The sequence below is a fragment of the Rhinichthys klamathensis genome, unplaced genomic scaffold, assembly GCF_029890125.1.
Source record: "Rhinichthys klamathensis goyatoka isolate OS25496 unplaced genomic scaffold, OSU_Roscu_1.1 h1tg000760l_1, whole genome shotgun sequence".
NCBI lineage: Eukaryota > Metazoa > Chordata > Actinopteri > Cypriniformes > Leuciscidae > Rhinichthys > Rhinichthys klamathensis.
In genome coordinates this window covers 777896-800780 of record NW_026607164.1, presented here as the reverse complement: position 1 = coordinate 800780, position 22885 = coordinate 777896, and the positions used below count along the sequence as shown (strand labels likewise).

General features: G+C 38.0%; 2 protein-coding genes across 2 annotated transcripts; both read left to right on the top strand.

The window, feature by feature from the left end:
• Positions 1-307: 307 nt before the first annotated feature.
• Positions 308-5945, top strand: fis1 (fission, mitochondrial 1). The gene is made up of 5 exons (XM_056242841.1): positions 308-416; positions 948-1080; positions 1511-1587; positions 2224-2329; positions 5386-5945. Exons 1-5 carry the CDS (start codon positions 372-374, stop codon positions 5484-5486), a joined length of 462 nt encoding a protein of 153 aa, XP_056098816.1. The 5' UTR covers positions 308-371; the 3' UTR covers positions 5487-5945.
• Positions 5946-14563: 8618 nt separating this feature from the next.
• Positions 14564-22821, top strand: cldn15a (claudin 15a). Its single transcript, XM_056242844.1, has 5 exons — positions 14564-14986; positions 16650-16814; positions 16925-17006; positions 22096-22203; positions 22313-22821. The coding sequence occupies exons 1-5, from the start codon at positions 14770-14772 to the stop codon at positions 22407-22409; spliced, it is 669 nt and encodes a 222-aa protein (XP_056098819.1). The 5' UTR covers positions 14564-14769; the 3' UTR covers positions 22410-22821.
• The last annotated feature ends 64 nt before the right edge of the window (positions 22822-22885 follow it).

Genomic DNA, 22885 nt, shown 5'->3' with positions numbered 1-22885 from the left:
AAAATGTCAATCATTTACTCAACAAAGTTCTGGGTTTAATATTTAAGATGTCAGGAAACGAGAGTCATGCACTAAGGTTTTTAGGCTTTTATTTATGTATTTGAGCTTCGTATAAAAATGACTATAATAAATTCAATATATCACTAATAATACCATGATTGTTTAAAAAAAATAGTCATATTAATACCCTTTTTTTAAGGATCCTGGATGTTAATGTTAATCATTTAGGGCCATGGTATATATTAAAATACCATGGTCATGGTTTATTAAAAATAGGAAGACAGATATACAGCTGAAACGGAATATGACATAATCACTGTCTTTTATTTTGACAACTTCGTGAACAAGCTAGTGTTGGTTTTTCCGCGAACATGGAGGCGGTTGTGTCAGATGTAGTGGCACCAGAAGATCTAAAGGTAAAACATGTTCTCTCCTTTTAACGACTGCGAATCCAAAATGATATCGATAAAGGTTGTATGTGGCAAAATCATCGATATTCGGTTATAATCGGAAGTTTCGGTTGACGCAGCTCTAACGTTACCGCATCAAAACAACAACAATGAACATGACGTATGTCTGTTACTGATGTATCCTCAACTCATTGTTAGCAAAGACTTTATACACAGTCTTAAAGGGACTTTGTTGTAAGTTAATGACTTATGTAAGAGTAGACCTGCCATTATACAGCCTATACTTTTAAGGGATAAAAATACCTATTTTATTAGTTTTGTCACTTTAATATTACACCTATCATTTGACCTATTATATAAATGGAAACAGATGTTTCTCTGCTATAATTCACGATGGAGGTAAAAGTCTTTCTATAAAAGTTAGTCTGTGTTTGTCGGCCAGGGGGAGCACATGATCCTGACATCATCCTCCTACTGATGCAACTGAGTGAATCTGATTCCCACCCATCCACTGATGGGACTTTTTTTGTCTTCCAGAGGTTTGAGAAGAAGTATAATGCAGAGCTGGTGAAAGGACCTGTTTCAAAGGAAACCACTTTTGAGTACGCCTGGTGTTTGATCAGAAGCAAGTACACAAATGATATTGTAAAAGGCATTCAGCTTTTGGAAGGTCAGTGCTTCAGCAAGTCCTAGTTTTTGGTTAAGGGATAGTTCACCCAAAAATGAAAATCCTGTCATCATTTGCTCACTCTCATGTCGTTCCAAATCTGTATGAGTTTCTTTCTTCTGTTGAACACATTAAAGAGATTTTGAAGAATGTTGGTAATCAAACAGTTGATGGTAGCCATTGATTTCAATAGTAGGAAAAAATACTATGCAAGTCAATGGCTGCCGTCAACTGTCTGGTTAGCAACATTCTTCAAAATATCTTCTTTTGTGTTCAGCTGAAGAAAGAAACTCATACAGGTTTGGAACGACATGAGAGTGAGCAGGTGATGACAGAAGTTTAACTATCCCTTTAGTTTGGGCCTGCTTGAGGTCCAGCGTTAATGTTCTTGACTTCAAATTCAGTAAAACGTGATTAATTTTTCTTTTGCCAGAACTGGTTCAAGCGAGTAAAAAAGACGATCAGAGAGATTTTCTCTTCTACCTTGCTGTTGCAAACTACAGACTTAAGGTGGGTTAGTATTTTCCCAGACAAATCCAATTTGTTATCTGGGATGATGATGACGTCACTGCTAATAAATCTTGTTGTTGTTTTATATCACATATCTTTGTCGTCTAATTAAATCAGTGTTTCTCAACTATGTTCCTGGAAGCCTATGACTTTACTGCATAATTTCAGTTTAGTCACTTTATTGTCACATCATTATATAAACAAGTGTAATGTATAAACGGTTCAATCCGAGTGCCATATGAAGTAGCTGTACTAGACGTAAATCTCACCAAACCTGTTGAGTACGTCCTGCTCATATTTTACCCCAAAATCATGAGAAAAGCATATATATATATAGAATGCATCTTTTTAAAGATGTATTTTATTCTCATCAATGCTGCATTTATTTGATCAAAAATACTGTAAAAGCTGCAAAATATTATTAGAATATAAAATAACTGTTCTATTTTCATATATTTTAAAATGTAATGTATTCCTGTGATCAAAGCTGAATTTTCAGCATCATTACTCCAGTCTTCAGTGTCACGTGATCTTTCAGAAGTCATTCTAATAATAAGGGAGATGTATGAATGTAATCTTTCTCCCTTTGTTTAGCTCTGTTTACCACCCTGCATCTATCTTTTCTTCTCCTCTCAGGAGTATGAGAAAGCACTGAAGTACATTCGTACTCTGCTGAAGACTGAACCAGGTAACAAACAGGCCCTGGAACTGGAGAAACTCATCAACGATGCGCTAAGAAAAGGTGAGATACAACGACAGACAAGAAAAAACATCAGTCAGTGGCCTTATTAAATAGGATTTTGTGACATACACTACCATTCAAAAGTAAAAAAAATTTTTTTAAAAGGAATTAATGCATTTAACTCTGCAAGGACTCCCCTAAAAATATTAAGCAGTGCAACTGATTTCAACATTAATGATTTTAAGAAATGTTTAATGAGCAGAAAATCAGCATATTAGCATCATATGAATATTAGAGAAATGGCTGCTGAAAATTAAAGGGTTAGTTCACCCAAAAATGAAAATTCTGTCAGTAATGACTCGCCCTCATGTTGTTCCAACCCCGTAAGACTTTCGTTCATCTTCGGAACACAAATTAAGATATTTTTGATTAAATCTGAGAGCTGTCTCACTCCTCCATAGGCTTCTAAAGGGATCGAAACTGGCCGGCCCAAAAGTTATGAAAGACATCGTTAAAATAGTCCGAGTGACTACAGTGGCTCAATCTTAAAGGGGTCATATAATGGTACATGCACTTTTACAAGTTGATTGTACTGAAATGTGTGTTGGCAGTGCCTGTACACAACCATCATATAATGATAAAAATCCATCCAGTGTTTTTGTTTTAATCTCCTTATATGTTTTCCCCTGCCTCAAATCGAGCCGTTCGACCTTGTGACGTCACACGGTCGGACGCCCCTCCCGCGATTGTTGATTGACAGGAGCGTTTCAACACAGACCCGCCCTCGCTCGTGAGCCAGCTGTCAATCATAGTCTGCGCGGACCAGCGCGGTCATTGTTGATATGCTGGAGCACTGTCTATGAGCAGAATGGCGTCTAAGCGATTGTGGTGTTCTGTTCTTGGGTGCAATAACGAACACAGTCATTTTAATGTTCCTAAATCCGAACCGCTGAAGACGCAGTGGCTGAGTTTGTTTTCGAAGGGAATATTCCCCACGAGCAACGTCAATGCTCTAATGTTTGCCGAATCATTTCTCACCAGACTGCTTTATAAACGAGGGTCAGTATAAAGCTGGTTTTGCTAAGAAGCTGCTCATGAAAAAAGGATCGGTACGAGCTATTCGTGTTCCTGCTGAACCTCTAGAGGAACTGAAGTGAGTGTAACGTTTTATTAAACTTTATATTAATATATTAATCTTTGCAAATCGCTAGCTGCACGCTTCACAATGAATGCGTCTAAGGTTTACACTCAGGGTACATTACGGCATGTTTTCTATGTATGATGTTCTCAATATAATTCATAATCCCACGTTTATACTGAACAACGCGTTATGGTTATTGTGTTATTGTGTTACAAACGGTGTACGCACAGAACAGAGAGGCGGGGTGAGCAAAGCTCATTATCATTTAAAGTCATATGCACTGAAACGGCGTGCTGAAAACAGAGCTGTTTTTGACCAGGTAAAATAAGTGTTTTCTTACAATACTAATGAGAATTTGTAATTAAAGTATATTACAAACTTTTAATTTAGACCCTAAAGAATCATAATAGCTTGTACAAAAATGGCATTATATGACCCCTTTAAGTTTATCAAGCGACGAGAACACTTTTTGTGCGCAAAAAACAAACAAAAATAACGACTTTATTCAACTATTCATTTCCTTCTCTGTACGGCCGTGAGATTTCACGTAGTGAAACTACGCAAAGCTTCTAGGTTGCACGTCACGCATCACACACATGACCAGCGTCGGCCAATAGTGAGTCGCTGCGCTGTTACACTACGTGAAATCTCACGGCCCACAGAGAAGGAAATGAATAGTTGAATAAAGTCGTTATTTTTGCGCACAAAAAGTATTCTCGTCGCTTGATAAACTTGAGATTGAGCCACTGTAGTCACTCGGACTATTTTAACGATGTCTTTCATAACTTTTGGGCCGGCCAGTTTCGATCCCTTAAGAAGCCTATGGAGGAGTGATCCAGCTCTCAGATTTAATCAAAAATATCTTAATTTGTGTTCCGAAGATGAACGAAAGTCTTACGGGGTTGGAACGACACGAGGGTGAGTAATTACTGACAGAATTTTCATTTTTTGGGTGAACTAACCCTTTAAGCTTTGTCGATATGCCAAATATGGTCCGATTAATCGGTTGACCGCTGATAACCAGTGGCAGTGTCCTGCATAACAGCAGGAATGGAAACGCACGTGTTTATTGTCATACTTACAACCAGTGGTGTAGAAAGTTACGTTTCAAAGTTATGCATTACAATATTGCGTTACTCCCTAAAAAAGTAACTAATTGTGTTACTTTTTATTGAATGTAATGGGTTACTTTTTCTCATCTGGGCTGGGCTGTTTTTAATAACAAAACAAAAAAAGTTATATTTTTGCCAAACATAAAGGGCCTTTCACACCAAAAGTGAAATGAATAAGCCTCGGGATGAAGGAAATGCAAATTCACTCAAAATGCAACTCAAACAAACCTTCCAGCTGTGCTGCTGTTCTGGATTGCAGATTGTTTTTGCTTTTTAGTACGGTTGAGTTTGATCATCGAAGGTCAGCAGCAAAGACATTAAAGTGAGATTAAATACATAAAGTATATTTGTGTAATTCAACATTGAATTATTGCAGGTTTGTGTAATATTCTGAGTTTACATTTCACTGTTTTTATTCATTTTGAGGAATATTGAATCTGTTTTTGTGCAAGTGAGATGAGTAAATGCCTGTTCACGTTTAGTCTAGAACTACAGTAACCATCATGTTCACACACACACACACACACACACACACACAACGCACTTACTCACGATTTCTCTCAACATGAGGACAGGAGAGCTGTCAGTCAAATGTGGAAACAAAGTAACTTGAGTTGCTTATTTGAAAAAGCGTTACTTTACTAGTTACTTGAAAAAAGTAATCTGATTACATAACTCGAGTTACTTGTAATGCGACCAACACTGCTTACAACAACCATGTATACATGAATATTCTGATATCTGTATAAACATAAATAAATATAGACCTCCAGCAGAATTCGATGCACATGTAAACATACTCAATCTGTTGCGTTAAAGATACAAGTGAAGAAATCTCTCTCTTTTTTCCCCGTTCTTTTCAGATGGCTTGGTTGGCATGGCGATCGTTGGCGGTATCGGATTAGGTGTGGCCGGATTGGCTGGTCTTATTGGTTTGGCTGTGTCCAAAGGTGCAAAGTCCTAATATGACGTTCCCGAGAAGCGTACTTTGATTCCTTTCCTGGTCAGAAAAAAGACTTAATGATTTCATAAAATCCTATAATCACATAAAACCATAAGGAAGCCTCTCCCTTTTTTATTTTGTATTATTCTGCCATGCCTTACATAATTAAGTGATCATATTTTACCTAGGTTTTTTTTTGCTCCCCAGCTCTTTTTGGTATGTATAGAAATGTGGGGTTGGAATAAACTAAAAAAAACTATGTTTTTTTTCTCTGAAATCTTTAATTGTTTTTAATGAATTCAACTACAGATGCTTGCCAAAGATTTGCCGTTATGGATGAGGTGTATTGTAATAGCATGCACCTTTTGGATTTTTTTTTAATATATAACTGTATTTACACTATAGGTAATCAATATTTTGATAAACTTCAGTAATACCTCACACGTGTTAAAGAATTAAAATGTGTGTTTACTAAAGTGATACAGTGTATTTGCATGCCTTGCACATTATTTGTCTGGTTTGATTTGGAAGTGTCATGCGTGACCAGGGTCAACCTTGTAATTCATTTTCTTACAAGTCTTCATTGTCAGCACAGTTCATCACCCGTCGGTTTACATGTGCTGTCGACTGTGACAGTGTGTGTGTGTGTGTGTCTCTATCTGTACGACTTAATTTCTGCTTCTAGATTTCATTGAAACACAGATCTGCACGATTCATTGGTAAAAGATCTCGATCTCGATTCAAACACCCACACGATCCTATTTCTAAATGACGATTCACCTGTGTCTATTAAACCTTCGACATGTACGATCACAGTGAACATTCACATCTGCGTTCACGCTGCTCGTCGTGTACAGTATGAAACGGCTTCACAAAACGTCTTTTTTAACCATACAGATTTCATTATTTCTGTCTTATGCAGTTTATCAAAGAGGTACTGAGATAAATGCTTATATTATAGATATAAAATCACCTTTTCCCCCAGTTTTGTATGTCCTCCACACATTATTGGAGAGGCTAATGTAGGTTTTATTTCAGTTTGATGTGCAATATGTCCTGTTATACTAATGGTTTTAAGTTATGTTGGCCTCAGTAAGAGAGGATTGATTCCCACAATCATGAAACACCTGGAAATTGCAGGACATTTTAAAATGGTGATTTCCATGCATGGGAATTTCTATGGCTCTAAAATATTGAATTGCTTAATTTGCTCTTACTGAGTGCATTCTTCTCTGTAAAAATCACTGGGAAAGTTTTAGATTTATTAGTCTAAAGATCTGGGAATGGTGGTAAGGAAAAAACTGATGCTTTAATTTCTGAAACTGCTGGTTAAATAGTCACTCACAAAGTCGCTGTCCTCCGTGCATCATTAGCCCAGAGACTCGGATGTGGGAGTATCTCTAACATTGATTCAAGTCAACAACTTTCAGACCTTGAAAGTAACAAATTCCCTGTAAAACATGTTTATTTAAGATAATAGCTGATAATAGCATCCAATTTAATGTTGGGTACAATTGGTTCTTCCCACATTATTCATCTCAGGGACTTACGCACATGTTAAGACATCTCAGCTTTACAATGCTGGGGTTTATGGTTGCCATCAGTAACATTATTTTATAACACAGTATTGGGGTTACTAATTAACTGGTAAAGCAAATGATGGAAATAACTCTTCTATTTGTCTGTGACTTGACATGTCTTTATTGAAGTTTGTGGGACATCACATTAAAATAAGCACTGAAAGAAAACAAACGAATGAACTGAAATGTCAAAATAACACATTTTCAAAGATCATTTAATCATTTAAAGTCAATGTTAGTGTTGTACAATTTTAGTGAGAGATTAAACCTGATTGTTTTTTTCTCTCATATTATGTAGTAAATGGAAAAACTTTTACTTTTGGCAAATCCAAAAATCTCAATCCAAGTACGATTGAAACATATAGGGTCATTTTCGAATCAGTCAAACAATACAGAGGCAAAGGTTTTCTTAAAAAGTATGAGTTTGAGTTTGCTCCCCTATTGATGTCACACAACACAATAAAGGAATCATAAAAAAAGATTTACAATGTCTTGGGTTCAGAGCTCAAACTTCATTTACTCATAACCTTGTTAACACTACAAATGTGCCTAAGTGTGTTTACATGACACTTTCTTCTGTGTAAAATAGGCAAGCAAATATCCCCACAGCTGATTCACACACACACATCTTTTCCACTGACATGTTCCCACACGTTTCAATCCTGCTTGTGGAAATCGGCCTTCCTGCTGAGTAAACAAACACATTTTTACCAGCTAATCTTGTCTGTCTTTGGTTTTATACGGCACACAGGTGTCATTTAAAAGACACTTTCACGTGTCAATTGCACAATTTCATTTAACAGCGTAAACTTGGCAGGGATCATTGATAGAGCTCCATGTCAGAGTTGAATTAAAGCTAGTTTGCCATGTACAGGTGTGTTAGAGAAAGGTCTGAACTGAACCATAGATCGATCTGAAGGAGGATAGATATCTAGGAGCATGATTCTGCAAAAAGTCTGCTTTCTGACAGAACTCTTTCTACGGTCCCCAAAACGTCCAGTTATCAAAAGTGTCATTTAGGTGATGTGAAAACTATTGTGTTTGTTAAAAGAGCAATTAAAGTTAAGTTATAGCCATCAAGCAAGCTATTCATAAACCTGACCTTTAAAACCTATAGAACAATCATCTGCTTATCACACGCAAGCGCTTCAACACAGCGGCAGCACCTTTGGTCCCCACCATTTTCATTTTACATGTGAAAGAGTTAAACATCGATTATTCTCTATTTGATACATTGACTATGTATGTATTATGTGTGTATACATACTCACCGGCCACTTTATTGTTAGCGGGTTGGTCCAAAAGGTTGCCTTCAGGACAGTTTGTGGCATAGATTTGGTCCACATAACATTGACATGTACACTCGCCTAAAGGATTAGGAACACCTGTTCAATATCTCATTAATGCAATTATCTAATCAACCAATCACGTGGCAGTTGCTTCAATGCATTTAGGGGTGTGGTCCTGGTAAAGACAATCTCCTGAACTGCAAACTGAATGTCAGAATGGGAAAGAAAGGTGATTTAAGCAATTTTGAGCATGGCATGGTTGTTGGTGCCAGACGGGCCGGTCTGAGTATTTCACAATCTGCTCAGTTACTGGGATTTTCACGCACAACCATTTCTAGGGTTTACAAAGAATGGTGTGAAAAGGGAAAAACATCCAGTATGCGGCAGTCCTGTGGGCGAAAATGCCTTGCTGATGCTAGAGGTCAGAGGAGAATGGGCCGATTGATTCAAGCTGATAGAAGAGCAACTTTGACTGAAATAACCACTCGTTACAACCGAGGTATGCAGAAAAGCATTTGTGAAGCCACAACACGCACAACCTTGAGGCGGATGGGCTACAACAGCAGAAGACTCCACCGGGTACCACTCATCTCCACTACAAATAGGAAAAAGAGGCTACGATTTGCAAGAGCTCACCAAAATTGGACAGTTGAAGACTGGAAAAATGTTGCCTGGTCTGATGAGTCTCGATTTCTGTTGAGACATTCAGATGGTAGAGTCAGAATTTGGCGTAAACAGAATGAGAACATGGATCCATCATGCCTTGTTACCACTGTGCAGGCTGGTGGTGGTGGTGTAATGGTGTGGGGGATGTTTTCTTGGCACACTTTAGGCCCCTTAGTGCCAATTGGGCATCGTTTAAATGCCACGGCCTACCTGAGCATTGTTTCTGACCATGTCCATCCCTTTATGGCCACCATGTACCCATCCTCTGATGGCTACTTCCAGCAGGATAATGCACCATGTCACCAAGCTCGAATCATTTCAAATTGGTTTCTTGAACATGACAATGAGTTCACTGTACTAAAATGGCCCCCACAGTCACCAGATCTCAACCCAATAGAGCATCTTTGGGATGAGGTGGAACGGGAGCTTCGTGCCCTGGATGTGCATCCCACAAATCTCCATCAACTGCAAGATGCTATCCTATCAATATGGGCCAACATTTCTAAAGAATGCTTTCAGCACCTTGTTGAATCAATGCCACGTAGAATTAAGGCAGTTCTGAAGGCGAAAGGGGGTCAAACACAGTAGTATGGTGTTCCTAATAATCCTTTAGGTGAGTGTATATATGACATGATATAAAAATGTATCGTTATCAGCTTTCAAATATAAAGAATTATATTTCTTGAACTCTCCTTGGTCTGGAGCTCCACAGAGTCAACATTCATGGTCGGGCTGCTATAGCCAAACCTTTGGTCACTCATGCCAATGCTAAATGCCGGTTTCATTCATTCAACAGTGCAAATCCTGGGTTGTGGACAATATGAAACATGTTCTCTGATGAGTCCACCTTCACTGTCTCTCCAACATCCATGGGACTACGGTGTGGGGAAACCCCAAAGATGCATAATATCCTAGTAATATCATAGCATTCCCTGTTCTTGATGGGTGCGTCACTGCCAAAAAAGGTACAAAGCTGTAACTGGGGCAGTACACTAAGGTACAAAAGCGAAAAGGTACATCTTTGTACCTTATTTACCCCTAAATGGTACTTACCTTAAAGGTACATATTAGTACTTTAAAAGTACATATTAGTACCTCAAGTGTACATATTAGTACTGTACATATTAGTTCATTTTAGCTTTTGTACCTTATAGGGTACTCACCAGCTTTGTACCTTTTTTTTGTACCATTCAATAATGTTTCACCTGGAGGGGGGTGGGGTGTACCAGCATGATAATGCACCAATACACACACGTTGATGAACATGAAAGTGAAGCTGAACATTTCCCATGTCCTGCACTGTCACCAGATCTAAATATGTTTGAGCCGCGTTGGGGTACTATGGAAGTGCAAGTCAGAAACTGTTTTCCTCCACCAGCATCGCATCGTGACCTGTCCACTGTTCTGGAAGAAGAAAGGATCAAAATCAAAGAAAAAAAATTGATGCTGTATTGGCTGCAAAAGGAGGCCCTAAAAACCATACTAATAAATGATTGTGGTCTAAATCCATCATATTGTTAATAAACATTGGAATGTTTGGATAGATAGATAGATAGATAGATAGATAGATAGATAGATAGATAGATAGATAGATAGATAGATAGATAGATAGATAGATAGATAGATAGATAGATAGATAGATAGATAGATAGATAGATAGATAATAGATGGATGGATGGATGGATAGATGATAGATAGATAGATAGATAGATAGATAGATAGATAATGTACAGACAGACAGACAGACAGACAGATAGATAGATAGATAGATAGATAGATAGATAGATAGATAGATAGATAGATAGATAGATAGATAGATAGATAGATAATTCAAAGATTGATTCTTTCATGATACAGAATTTACAAAACAACGTATTGCAACATACTTATTTCCTTTTACTATTGATTTGGAAATCAGTATGTTAACCTTCCAAGATACGATTTACTCAGAATATCTTAGTCTTACGTCAATAAAATAAGTTAATCACTTATAGGTCTTCGTACAGTAAGACGTTAAAATCAATAGTCTTCATGTTCTTCGGAGAGATTTCACGATAAAACTCAAAGTTTTGTTTATTGCTACTTGAACTTCAGCCTCTGCTGTGTCATATTTTGTTAACATTATGGGGGGTTTTTTTCAGAGATGGATTCTTAGCTATTAAACATTAATGAAGGCTTTGCTTGTCATTTGCTTTATTTAAACATGTTGGTCTTTTTGTAGGCATTTCTGTGATATCATCAGTGACTAAATCCAATTTCTTGTGAATGTTGACACACTTAATCGGAGACATTGGCCAGGTGTGTGCACAGGAATGATGCAATATTTGTTTAAATGTGTTGATAAAAACATTGCCTGTGGTTATAGTAATCATTTGTAATATATTCTTTTAATATTTTGTATATAATGTGCATTACATTGTAGAGTTTCTCTTTTTTAACAGGGTCAGTATATGCACCATTTACTTAATCATGTCATTATGAGTTAGGTCTCCTCACAAGCATTTCAGTGTTCAGTGAACCCTGTATAAACTGTAAATAAAAATGAAACAACCTGACTTGACTATGATGTAGATTGAAGGTTTAGTGACTGTGCGTGCGCTGGTCTGTTAGCCATATATGAATATATGAGGATATCTGAAGCAGAGAGACTGATAATGAGACTATAGATAAACACTCTCAACAGCTTCTTCATTTGTTAATTTAATCACTGCACCCAGTAGTTCACATTTTGATAGTGTCCTTTTAGAAAAGATCCATAACATTTGACTAAACTTCTGGTTAGCCTATTAAAATCCACTAAAACTATCTATTATTATAAGGCCAGCCAGGTTAACGTTTGAAAGAATTACACAAATTTATTGTAACGCTCTTTATTGCGCTCTTTATTGCCTATGTGTGAACAGCTTGTAAAGAAATATAAAAAACGAGACCTTAGGTTGTCTGTGAAAAGCCTGTAGACTGATTTTTATGGGAAGGACTCATATCAAAAAGATGTGACGCGTGAAACGAATGCTTGTACAATGTTCAGGAAAGAGCTAATGCCAATGAGCCATGCAAAGAAAAGGTATTGATTCAGTAAGACTAATCTAGATAGATAGACTAATCTATATAGCCATCTATAGTCTCAAATGTAAGCAATAAGGACGGTACGAGAGGCTGCGCTGTATCGTGAATACATCCGCTTTGCGTCGTGCAACGCCCTTCAGCCGTTACTTATTCACGATATAGCACTTGCCTCGAGTACCTTATTGCTTTTATAAAATGGTTGCCACACAATAAAAATATTAAAGTAAAAAAATAATTTATTAGGCTAGTGCAACTTTCATTAAGTAAAATCACTAAAAGCCTTCTTTCCGCTAGAAAAAAAATAGTCCCTGACCGTGAACAGCAACAACGTTCCTAATATGCATGAAAGCTCAAATAAAAACAACATAGGAACTGCAGTGTTGCGCAGTGATAAATAGAACCGTTGGGTGAAGCGGTCATAGCTGTGTTTTATCATGAATAAAGCACAGCTATTGACCAATCAGAATCAAGGATAATTGATTCTGATAATTGACACTAATCTTTTGACATGCCGATGAATTGCAGAGCTTTTGTAAATACATGCTACACTTGGCTATTATCAGATGCTTTCTTAACTGCTGCTTTCTCACCGCTGTCATTTTTTTTCCCGCTGTCATTTTGTTGTGTGCAGGTTTTTATTGAGAGATGGAAGCATGCAGAACGTATTTAACACATTCGTCTAAATTCGAATCACATTCAGTCTCTTGTGCGTTATGCGCCCACGAGAAATAAGTTGCTGGCTGCAGTTCAGTCAGTACGATTTCAAATCAATCGAAATCAATACTTTTCTTGAGCAGTAAATAGAATGATTTCTGAAGGATCATGTGACACTGAAGACTGGAGTACTGATGACGAATAAAATATATTAAAATAGAAATATTTCACAGTATTACCATGTTTTTAATCAAATAAAAGCAGCAATGGTGAGTAGCTATAAGATAGGCTATGTATACAAAAACATTTTTTTTTTAACTTGGACACACTTTAGATTAGGGTCAAATTCTCACTATTTACTGAACTACGACTTTTGCCTCAATAAACTGCTAATTGCTTAGCCTGGTTAAAACCAGACCATCCTCAGTTGTAACTAAGGCCCTGTCCACACGGACACGGGTATTTTTATAACCGTGACTTTTTTTACGCGGTTCGGCCGTTCGTCCAAACGAAAACGCAGGGTGCCTGCCAGGGTGAGGATTTTCAGAAACGCCGGTTACAGTGTTGTCGTGTAGACAGTGAAACCGGGGGTTTTGCCTTGCGACGTCAGAGTGTGCGCCGTTATCCGCTGTGTTTGACGTCAGATTTGCGCTTCTGATTGGCCAACGTGGCTTTACGGTTAAGGTTTATATCGCCGCCTGCTGGCGTGGCATGCTCTTGACCGTGCTTGATAGCGTGTTTTTGCGTTTTCATGTAGACGGAGACCGAGCACGTGTGGACGGGATGTTTTTTTAAAACGCTGTAGGAAAAACTCCGGTTCTAAAAATACCCGTGTCCGTGTGGACAAGGCCTGAGTTATGGTCTGGCAAAGCGTCATATCATTTCCAGAGGGGCGTCACCAACGGACGTCGCGGATAGACCTAAACCCAATCAGAGCGATGAAGGAGATGACGTATGCAGAGCAGCGGAGAAACATCTCCAATTGTTGTTTTTTGCTCGGTTTTTAACAAAAAGGAAACGTTCAAATCGCTTAAAACAGACGCGATAGCTGATTCGAACGAGTGATGTTCGACGGCGGCATCCATCTTTGTAATGTAGGCTACAAAATCTGCTTCAAAATCCCAGCGCTGTCGTCATCGTGTAAAGCCCGCCCCAACGTTTCTGATTGGTGCCTCGATTTCGACGGATTGGAAATGGGCTTCAATGAGCTCTTTGCCAGACTAACTTTCAGAGCAAATCTAAATTTTCCGGAAGTTTTCTGGGTTTTCCCAGGCTACTAATTGCTTAGTTAGTATAGTTAAATCTATTTGTAGGATTAAGGGATGTGGGCATTAAAATGAGTTTTGTATAAACAGCCAATATCTTAGTAATATGCATGCTAATAAGCAACTAGTTAATAGAGGGTATGCGCATGACGTCACCGTCGGCCGGAGTGAATGCGGTCACGCCCACAAGTGGCAAAAAGACTGAGCGGCAGCATTTGTTTTCAGCGTGAATGCCGTGAAAATCAACACATTTGGTAAAGTGTTACCAAAAACTTAAACCAACCCCAAACTTTTGAACTGTATTTAGTGTGATAGCTAGCCTATATTTTAGATACGGCCTACCCAGCACAGGCTATATTTAAAACTGGAGTGAAGCTTACTTTTCAGTGGCAACGGGTTTCCTCATATTATAGTCAGCAAAGTAATCGTCCATAACGGATGCATAATTTTCCAGTGAAGGTCAGGCCACGACCATTGGACTTTAGTGATAACCAGCTGTTGAGTTTCGGGGTGTAAATGCAAAAGCAGGACAGGAGAGGGGAGGGCAAACAGAGCCTATAAATGACCGCTGCATTTAACAACCCGTTTTGAGTGTCACACTGGTGTAATCTCTCTCTCCATGGAAATACTGGTTCAGCTCGCGAAATCAACAACACCTGGAAATAAATAGCCAAATAATTTCTCAGCAAAGCAAAACTATAGCCTGAAAAAATAAGAGCCACACATAACACAGGAGGACGCTGATTGTGGATGATTTTGGAGCCGGTGTGATCTAAGAGCAGCCATGGATCCGGTTATTGAAGTCGTAGCTTTATTTCTGGGTTTTGTGAGTTGGGTCATGGTTGGCATCACAATCCCGAACCGCTACTGGAAGGTGTCGTCGTTGGACGGGACAGTGATCACCACCTCCACCCTGTACGAGAACCTGTGGATGTCCTGCGCCACGGACTCGACCGGAGTGCACAACTGCCGCGAGTTCCCCTCTCTGCTCGCCCTGTCCGGTACAAAACACCTCTCATCTCAGACGAATCATTTCGACATCACAGATGTATAGGCTACTTGATATTAGCCACCACTGTCATAATAAACAATGTAAATACATTTAATTTTGACGGGAACTTTGGTGACCATGTATTTTTTTCAGATCAGCTCGCATGTTTTGTGAATAATTTATAGGAATTATCTTTAAAAGAAAATTAAAAAAAAAATCTGTTTAGTCCCTTATGTTTCCGTTTATTTGTTTACTGCTATATAGGATATTTTCTTTGTCAGGCTATATAGCTATATTATATATATATAATATATTCTTCTTTAATTTTCTTTATTTTTCCTTCTCAATAGGCTAATTTATTTTCTTTGTCTGTCTTTATTTATTTAGGCCTATGTATTTATTTATTTGCTTTCTCACTTCAGTAAATATTTTATATTTATTTGACTTAATTTATTTGTTTACTAGCCTACTATTTATTTATGTAGGCTATTTTCTTTGTCGGTCTTTATTTTTATTATTTTTTTACGTTCTCAGCTCAGTAAATATTTTATATTTATTTGCCTTTCTTTAATTGTGTACTACTTTTTTATTGATTTATTTTTTTTATCAACAAAGATTTGTACATGCACCTCACAACAAGAAAATAACATACATAATAATATGTAAAATAAAGTAGGTCATGCCAGAGATAAAATTACAACAATTTAAAGTATAAGCTTCATAGGTCTTTCTTGCTTTTTTGTTCTTAATTTTATCTAATGTATATTGTTTAATCTTTTATAAAATGTTCAAAGCTTGGCTTAGCTTTAGTTCATTTTTTTTCACATGAATGTGATATTTTCCGAGTAAAATAAAACGTTATAATAGTAGCCTATAAGGAAGCACATCGTAGCCTACTTTTGGAATCAACATTGTCATGTAAAAAAAAAAAAAAAAAAAAAAACTACATCACACAGATCAATTTGTAGACATGTTCCAAACAACCTAGAATTGCCATTTGAAACATCCAACCAAAACATTTTTGAATATATAGGCCTACAATAAAAAAAGATGAGTCACAGATTATTTGGCATTGCCACAAATTCACATAAGTTTTCAATTTTCAAATGGAAACTTTCAAGCAACTCCTTCAGTAAATTCGGTGTACAATTTTATAGGATACCTCTCTAATTTTATTATTAATTAAAAAAAACTTATTTGCTAGTTCACATTTTCATATTTAGTAGACTAAAACACTGTTGAACAAGGCAAATACTTTGTTTTTAATATTTGTGTAGGCTAGCATTTTCTTCGTTGGTCTTTCCTTCTTTTATTTTATTTTATTTATTCGTTCTTAGTCCAGTAATTTAATTTAATTTGACTTAATGTATTTGTTTAATATTTTATTTACTAGGCTATACTTTTATTTATGCATTTTCTTTGTCGGTCTATACCTTCCTTTATTTATTTATAGTAAATCATTTATATTTTTCTTTCTTTCTTTCTTTGCTGTTTATTTTCTCTTTTCTATTGTCTTTCGGTAGGCTAATTCTTGTACTTATAGTCATACATATTTTATATACCCAAATCTTTTTCAGCACTAGCCTACTCTATAGTAGCGTGTGTTTCAGCACGTGTATGAGTGTATTATCCTATCTAACGCAGTGTCTCTCCTCCTCCTCCTCCTCGCGCAGGTTATATCCAGGCATCGCGCGCGCTGATGATCGCGGCTGTGGTGTGCGGCTCGTTCGCGGTGGTCGCGACACTCATCGGCATCCAGTGCTCGAAGGCCGGCGGGGAGAACTACCTCCTGAAGGGCAGAATCGCCGGAACCGGAGGCGTGCTCTTCCTGCTGCAGGGTAAAGCACATTCATATTTAATATCAATATTATAGAATGACGACTGGAATGTATAACATGCATCTGCTATCTGTTCATCTTTATGGCTATGTTTTTGATCTCTTGTAAAGGTTTGTGCACGATGGTATCAGTGTCATGGTACGCTGCGAATATCACTCAAGAGTTCTTCAACCCGCTCTACCCCGGGCAAAAGTGAGTATCAATGCTGCCCCCTGGTGTCTTCTTTAATACTGCACTCGACTTACATCCAACAGGTGCCTCTGGCCGCACGGTTTACAAAGTATTCATTAAATAAACTGCAGTGCAGACCAGGGGCGATTCTAGGATTTTCATTCTAGGGGGGCTCAGCCCCCAATGAGGGTATGAAAAAAAAAAGTTTGTTTATGGTCTAATGCTCATTATTAACTAGTTACATTAATTCATCCAGTAACATGCATATGGCAGGGTTTTATAATCACTGAGGTGCCGAATGTGAGGTATAGGGGGGTTCGGGGGCATGCTCCCCCGAGAAAATTTTGATTTCTCTGATCTACATATGTGCATTTTAAGATGTTTTGAAGGTCAAAAAAATCGGATAACAATAGCTTTAAAACCATGTGCGGGCAGCTGTTTTTTTTCTCACCTCATCAGCATCACACTCTTTTTCTCTTTGTTTTTCTCTTGCTCTGTCTTTTCCCCTCCTAAAGCTGAGCTTTGACTGATATAGGCTTTTCATTTTTGTCTGTCAGTGAAGAAAGTAAACATAGGGTCAACTGATTTGTACTAATTTATGAATCATTTTCTCAGACAAAGCTACCAAAGCTAGGTAACTAAGTTTATTAAATTCATTCACAATATGTACACATTCATTATTGACCGTAGACAGGGCTTTATAATCAAAGAGGTCATAAATTTGAAGTTGTTATGGGGTTAAACATTTTTATTTCTCTGATATGTGCATTTTAAGACGTTTGAAGGCCAAAAAAGGATAAGAAATAGATTTAAAACCTGCTCTCTCCTCATCTCCATCACTCTGTCTTTTCCTCTCAGTCTCCTGATCTTGCCCTGTCTCTTCCCCTCCTAAAGCTGAACTTCTTTAATTTACTGAAGGCTACACATTTTATTAATTCTCAACATGTACACATGCATTATTAATCTTGTATGAAAACGGCTTTGTTAATGTTTCTTGTCCCCTCATAATGACATAATTACACGTTATATAGGCCTATTTTCAGCTTTAAATGGTGAAATTAGACAAAAGTGTATTAGTTTTCTAATTATTTTTGTCATTCTTTTAACATTTATGACCTAAAAAACTGTCAAATATAAATTGTTTGTTTAGTTTAGCTACTTACATTTTCTTAACTCGCACTTGACCGTAAACTGAAGCGTCAGTCGTGCTGCTCAAATTCGCGCTCAGCAGCGTCTGACTGTGAACATAAAGCCCGCCTACTTTGATTTGATTGGTCATCTCAAATATTCTGACATTGACGAGCAATGAAATACCAATGAGGCTCAGATGAACTCACACACACACACACACACACACACACACACCCTGTCTGTCCTCTGTTTCTGACGTGCAGAGCGCTTGGCGCTGCTGCGGATTGAAGATGAACACTCTGAATCTGATTATAACAAGACTGAAGCGAATACGAATGTGTGTAGCCTACACTTAATCACAAATGTTTAGGGGGGCTAGGCAGAAGTTTAAAAAGGGCCTAGTGACGCCTATGGTTCTCACTCTGCGTGTGTTTCGCGCTGGATGACGGTCGAGCCGAGAGGAGAAGTAGAAGAAGAGAAGAGGATGACACCATTTGCTAAGCGGGGATGTTTTCATTTTCATCCTTAACACATACATTTTAAACCACAAACTATACAGAGTATGTTTTGGACATTATTTAACCTTGTCAAAGACGAACACATTTTTTTGAATAACAATATTTCTTACTCCAAGTTTTAGGGGTGCTGAGCTCCTTTTTAGGGGTGCTGAAGCACCCCTAAAAAGGGGCTAGCCTCGCCCATGGTGCAGACTATTACTGAATTGCCCCTACTGTGCTTTTACTAAATTTGTACTATAATCAAAATATTTGAGTGTCGGGAAGAAGTTTACAGTGGCGCTCTCTTCCAGTGTTGCCAACTTAGCGCCTTTGTAGCTATTTTTAGCGACTTTTCAGACCCCTTTAGCAAAAAAAATTCAAAGAAGCTACTAGCGACAAATTTAGCGATTTTTTGGACAAACTTCAGTAACCTCCAAATATTGCCAGTAGCCTGCTGTCCTGTCTCTTCAGTGTTCAGCAAAAGAGCTGCACGAGTCGGATGTTGACCAATCGTGGTGATTTCTGCGGTCGTGGCTACTAAACGGTGATCCTACGTTGTTTAGTGAGAGAGGTTCAAAGACGGTTGTTGTCACGGTCTTACGACCAAAGATAGTGTCAGAAATAGCACGATCAGAAATAGCACGATCTCTCCTTGTGTTTGCTGCTACAACCTACTACAACCTACATCTACTGACTAGCCAATAAAAATGCAACATGAAATGGCGTATTGATCAATGCAACATGGCTCTAAAACTTAAAACTACTTTCCTCAAACTCCATTTGCAAGATTTGCATGTCAAATTGCCCTCTTTTCCCTATATGACAGCGTCCATATTCTCCTCTTTCCTCCTCTTTTTTTCAGCGTACATAAAAACCACAATTGCCAAAGTGCGATTCACCTTGCTCTGTTTGTTTACTACGGTATACTAGCAAACAGGGCCGTAGCTAGAGGATTCGGGGCCCCCTGAAAAAATATTGATGTGGGCCCCCACCACCCTCCACCAATATCATATACTGTACAATAGATGAACATGGAGGCCCACATATAACAGAAGATGGTGATGTTGTTTTAAAACCTTTATTTTAAAAGTTAAATGTTTATATAAAAATTACAACTAATAAAAACTAACAAAAAGCAAGAAATTGTTAAATAATAATAAAACCAATTTTTAAAAAGTAATATTTTTTTCCCCCCCATCAGTCTGTTGTAATTCATAAATCAAAAAGTAAACATTTAGAAATTGACAAGAATGCAGTCTAATTAAAAAAATAAAACCATTTATTGCCTTATTTTTTAATAAAGATAATATGGAACTGGTAATATTATTAAATAAAGTGAATATATTTATTCATCCAAGTGCAGTGTGTTGTATTCGTGTTTTCTCGATGTTTTAAATGTCATCAGCCGGCAGGTCAGATGCATAATGCAATGCGTCGTGACTCGTGTAATTTTTTAAAACTCTATTTACAATAGTGTAAAAAGACAGAAATTTAGACCACGTAATCATTCGGTCGATTGTGGCGCGCACCGATAATAAAAAATGACTCTACACGGCAGACTGTAGACGGAAGTTTTCTAATTCCCAGCGAAATAACAATAACCGGTCTTTAAGAACGTCTTGATCGACTAGGATACAACCAATCTCCTTGCCTCCCTCTCCGTCTTTTCCTGGCATTTCTGGTTCCCTGATTTATGTTTTCTTTTCCCCGACATTTTTCAGTCAGTTAGTCTCCTGCTCTTCCACCAAGTTCATCGTTAACTTCAGGCTGCCGCCTCAACTCTGATTGGTTCTGTTCACGAGCTGGGGCGGGACTTACAATTTTATTGGGTCCATCTGATGTTTGTTACTGACTCTGACTGAATAATTAATAAATACTTTAGGTCGGACTAAACCATTTTTATGGAGGTAAGAGAAGCAGATATTTGGAAAAATATTTACCCAAATTGCACGTTTTTGTGGTTTTCATTTAAATCTCAGGCATACAACTAATATAAATATTAGAATTATTCATACAACAGGGGCCTAAATAGTATAACTACTGGATTTTGTGGGGCCCCCTGGGCAGCGGGGGCCCCTATAATTGTCACCACCTTTCACCCCACTAGCGACGGCCCTGCTAGCAAATGCTGATGATGACGTAGTAGCCTATGATTCAATGGGTGTCATCCTCATCATACAGTCTTCATACATGTCGTACCCAAGTTTATTAGATCCATGTCTTACAGTGTGATCTGTAATGATCTTATAGGATTGCCCACATCACACAGCAGAGTTTAGCTCAAAGCATGATCGAACTCACTAACCTGCAATCCCTGAAGGCCTCGACTGGTTCAGGTGTGTTTGATTAGGGTTGGAAGAACTAAACTCTGCAGGGCAGGACCGGATTTGAGGAACCCAGTCCTACAGTCTCATGGACTTCATTATCACATGCATGCGGTGGCTATTATAAGTCCACACGACCGTAAGTGCAGATGAAGTGTGCCATTTGGGACAGGGCCGCGTGTTTACTGGTGTGTGAGGGTGGAAAACTTGTGGAAAACCTAACCAAACCAGTCAGTCACATGAGATTGGCCATTTGCAAACCACATCCGTTCAATTAGAGACGGACAAAATTAAGTCCTAATAGGTCACAATAGGGAAGAAAAGGTATCACACTTTAAAGTCCCCATGAAATCAAAATGGGAGATTTTTGGCTTTTTATATGAATATGTTAGCCTTACTGTTATCTATAATCTAGTGCGCTCCAAAACAATGACAACATTTGCATTTAAACGATATAACATTAACTTACAGTCTCTCACTTACATGACATCACTCTGCAATTCTCATCTTCTCATCAGATTTTCTGTCCAATCAAATACTCTACAATCTGAAGCTCCGCCCCCTACACTATAAATAGACGCTGAAGCTGGGATGAAAGAAATCGGTCACTTGTTCACACATTTACTGTTTTCTACGTGGTGAATGGCACATGTAGTGCACTATATAGGGGATAGGGAACAATTCAGACAGTGTAAATATGCTTTTCATTGGGGTGAATGAAATATGGTTTCTCGTTAGCGTCACGTGAACCGCCACAGCGCGCACACAGTCTGCTCCGGTCCAGAGACACGATAGCGCAGAACGCATCATATGCGTGAGACCACGAAACATATCGGACCCATTTGAATTCTGCACAGGATGCTACATTTGAAAGCAATATGGAGGAGATTAGGAGGAAACTGCGGCTTTACTGAGCTCAACGGCTCTAGCCGAACTGTGATATAAACTAAACGCTATTGGCTATTTAAAAAAAATGGGAGGAGCTGTTCGATGTGTCCCGCCCTCTCTTCCTGTTTCAGAGGAAATGACGTCAACAAACTGACTAATGCTGTGCGTTTCAAGGCCTTTAACTTTAGTTTGAAAGCAATTTTAAGCGAAACCTATGCATGTTACACTGAAGTGAGCTGAATATGTGGTTGTGTGTGTGATGTGCTGTAGGTATGAGATTGGAGAGGCTTTATACATCGGCTGGGCCTCTGGTGTTCTCTCCATCTGTGGAGGAGCTTGTCTCATGTTCAGCTGCAAATTAGGCTCAAACGAGAAGACGTGAGTTGCTTTGTTACTCACACTCACTCACACACTTCTTATCTTTTCAGATAATGCTTTCTTATAATATTTTGTTTGATGAATTTGTGTGTTTCCTACATTCTCGCAGTGGTTACCCCTACCAGCCCACGCGAGAAACGGTTTACTCAACGTCCACATCCAGGAGAGAAGCTCAGAGCACTTATGGAAGAAATGCCTACGTCTAGATGAAGCAATTCTGGTCAACTTCATGGCCAAACATGATATTTTAATATAACAGTTGACTGTTAATATTCTGTCTGTGCCATTATGTAAATATTTATAGAGACGCACTGGCAGTTTTTGGCCTCCTAAGATAATCATGTAAAATGTTACCATGTCAGTTTTGCTGTGCAAAAACACCCAGGAGAACATTATACAGAATTAAAGAGTTAGGAATTAGAATTACATAATGAAAATGCTTCGATTTTGTTCAGAATTCTTTTGCCGTAGTTACATGAATCAAGGTGTATGTAGAAAAGAAGGATTCATAATGTGTTGATGATCTTTTCTCCATTTATTTGTACAAATGACCCTGTTTTATATGATGTATTTTATACAAACATTAAACATACATGACATTAAAAAGGCCATTATGTATTTAGGGATGTTTTATTGTTTGACACGGCTCACGTAATACCAACAATAATACTACATTTCATAT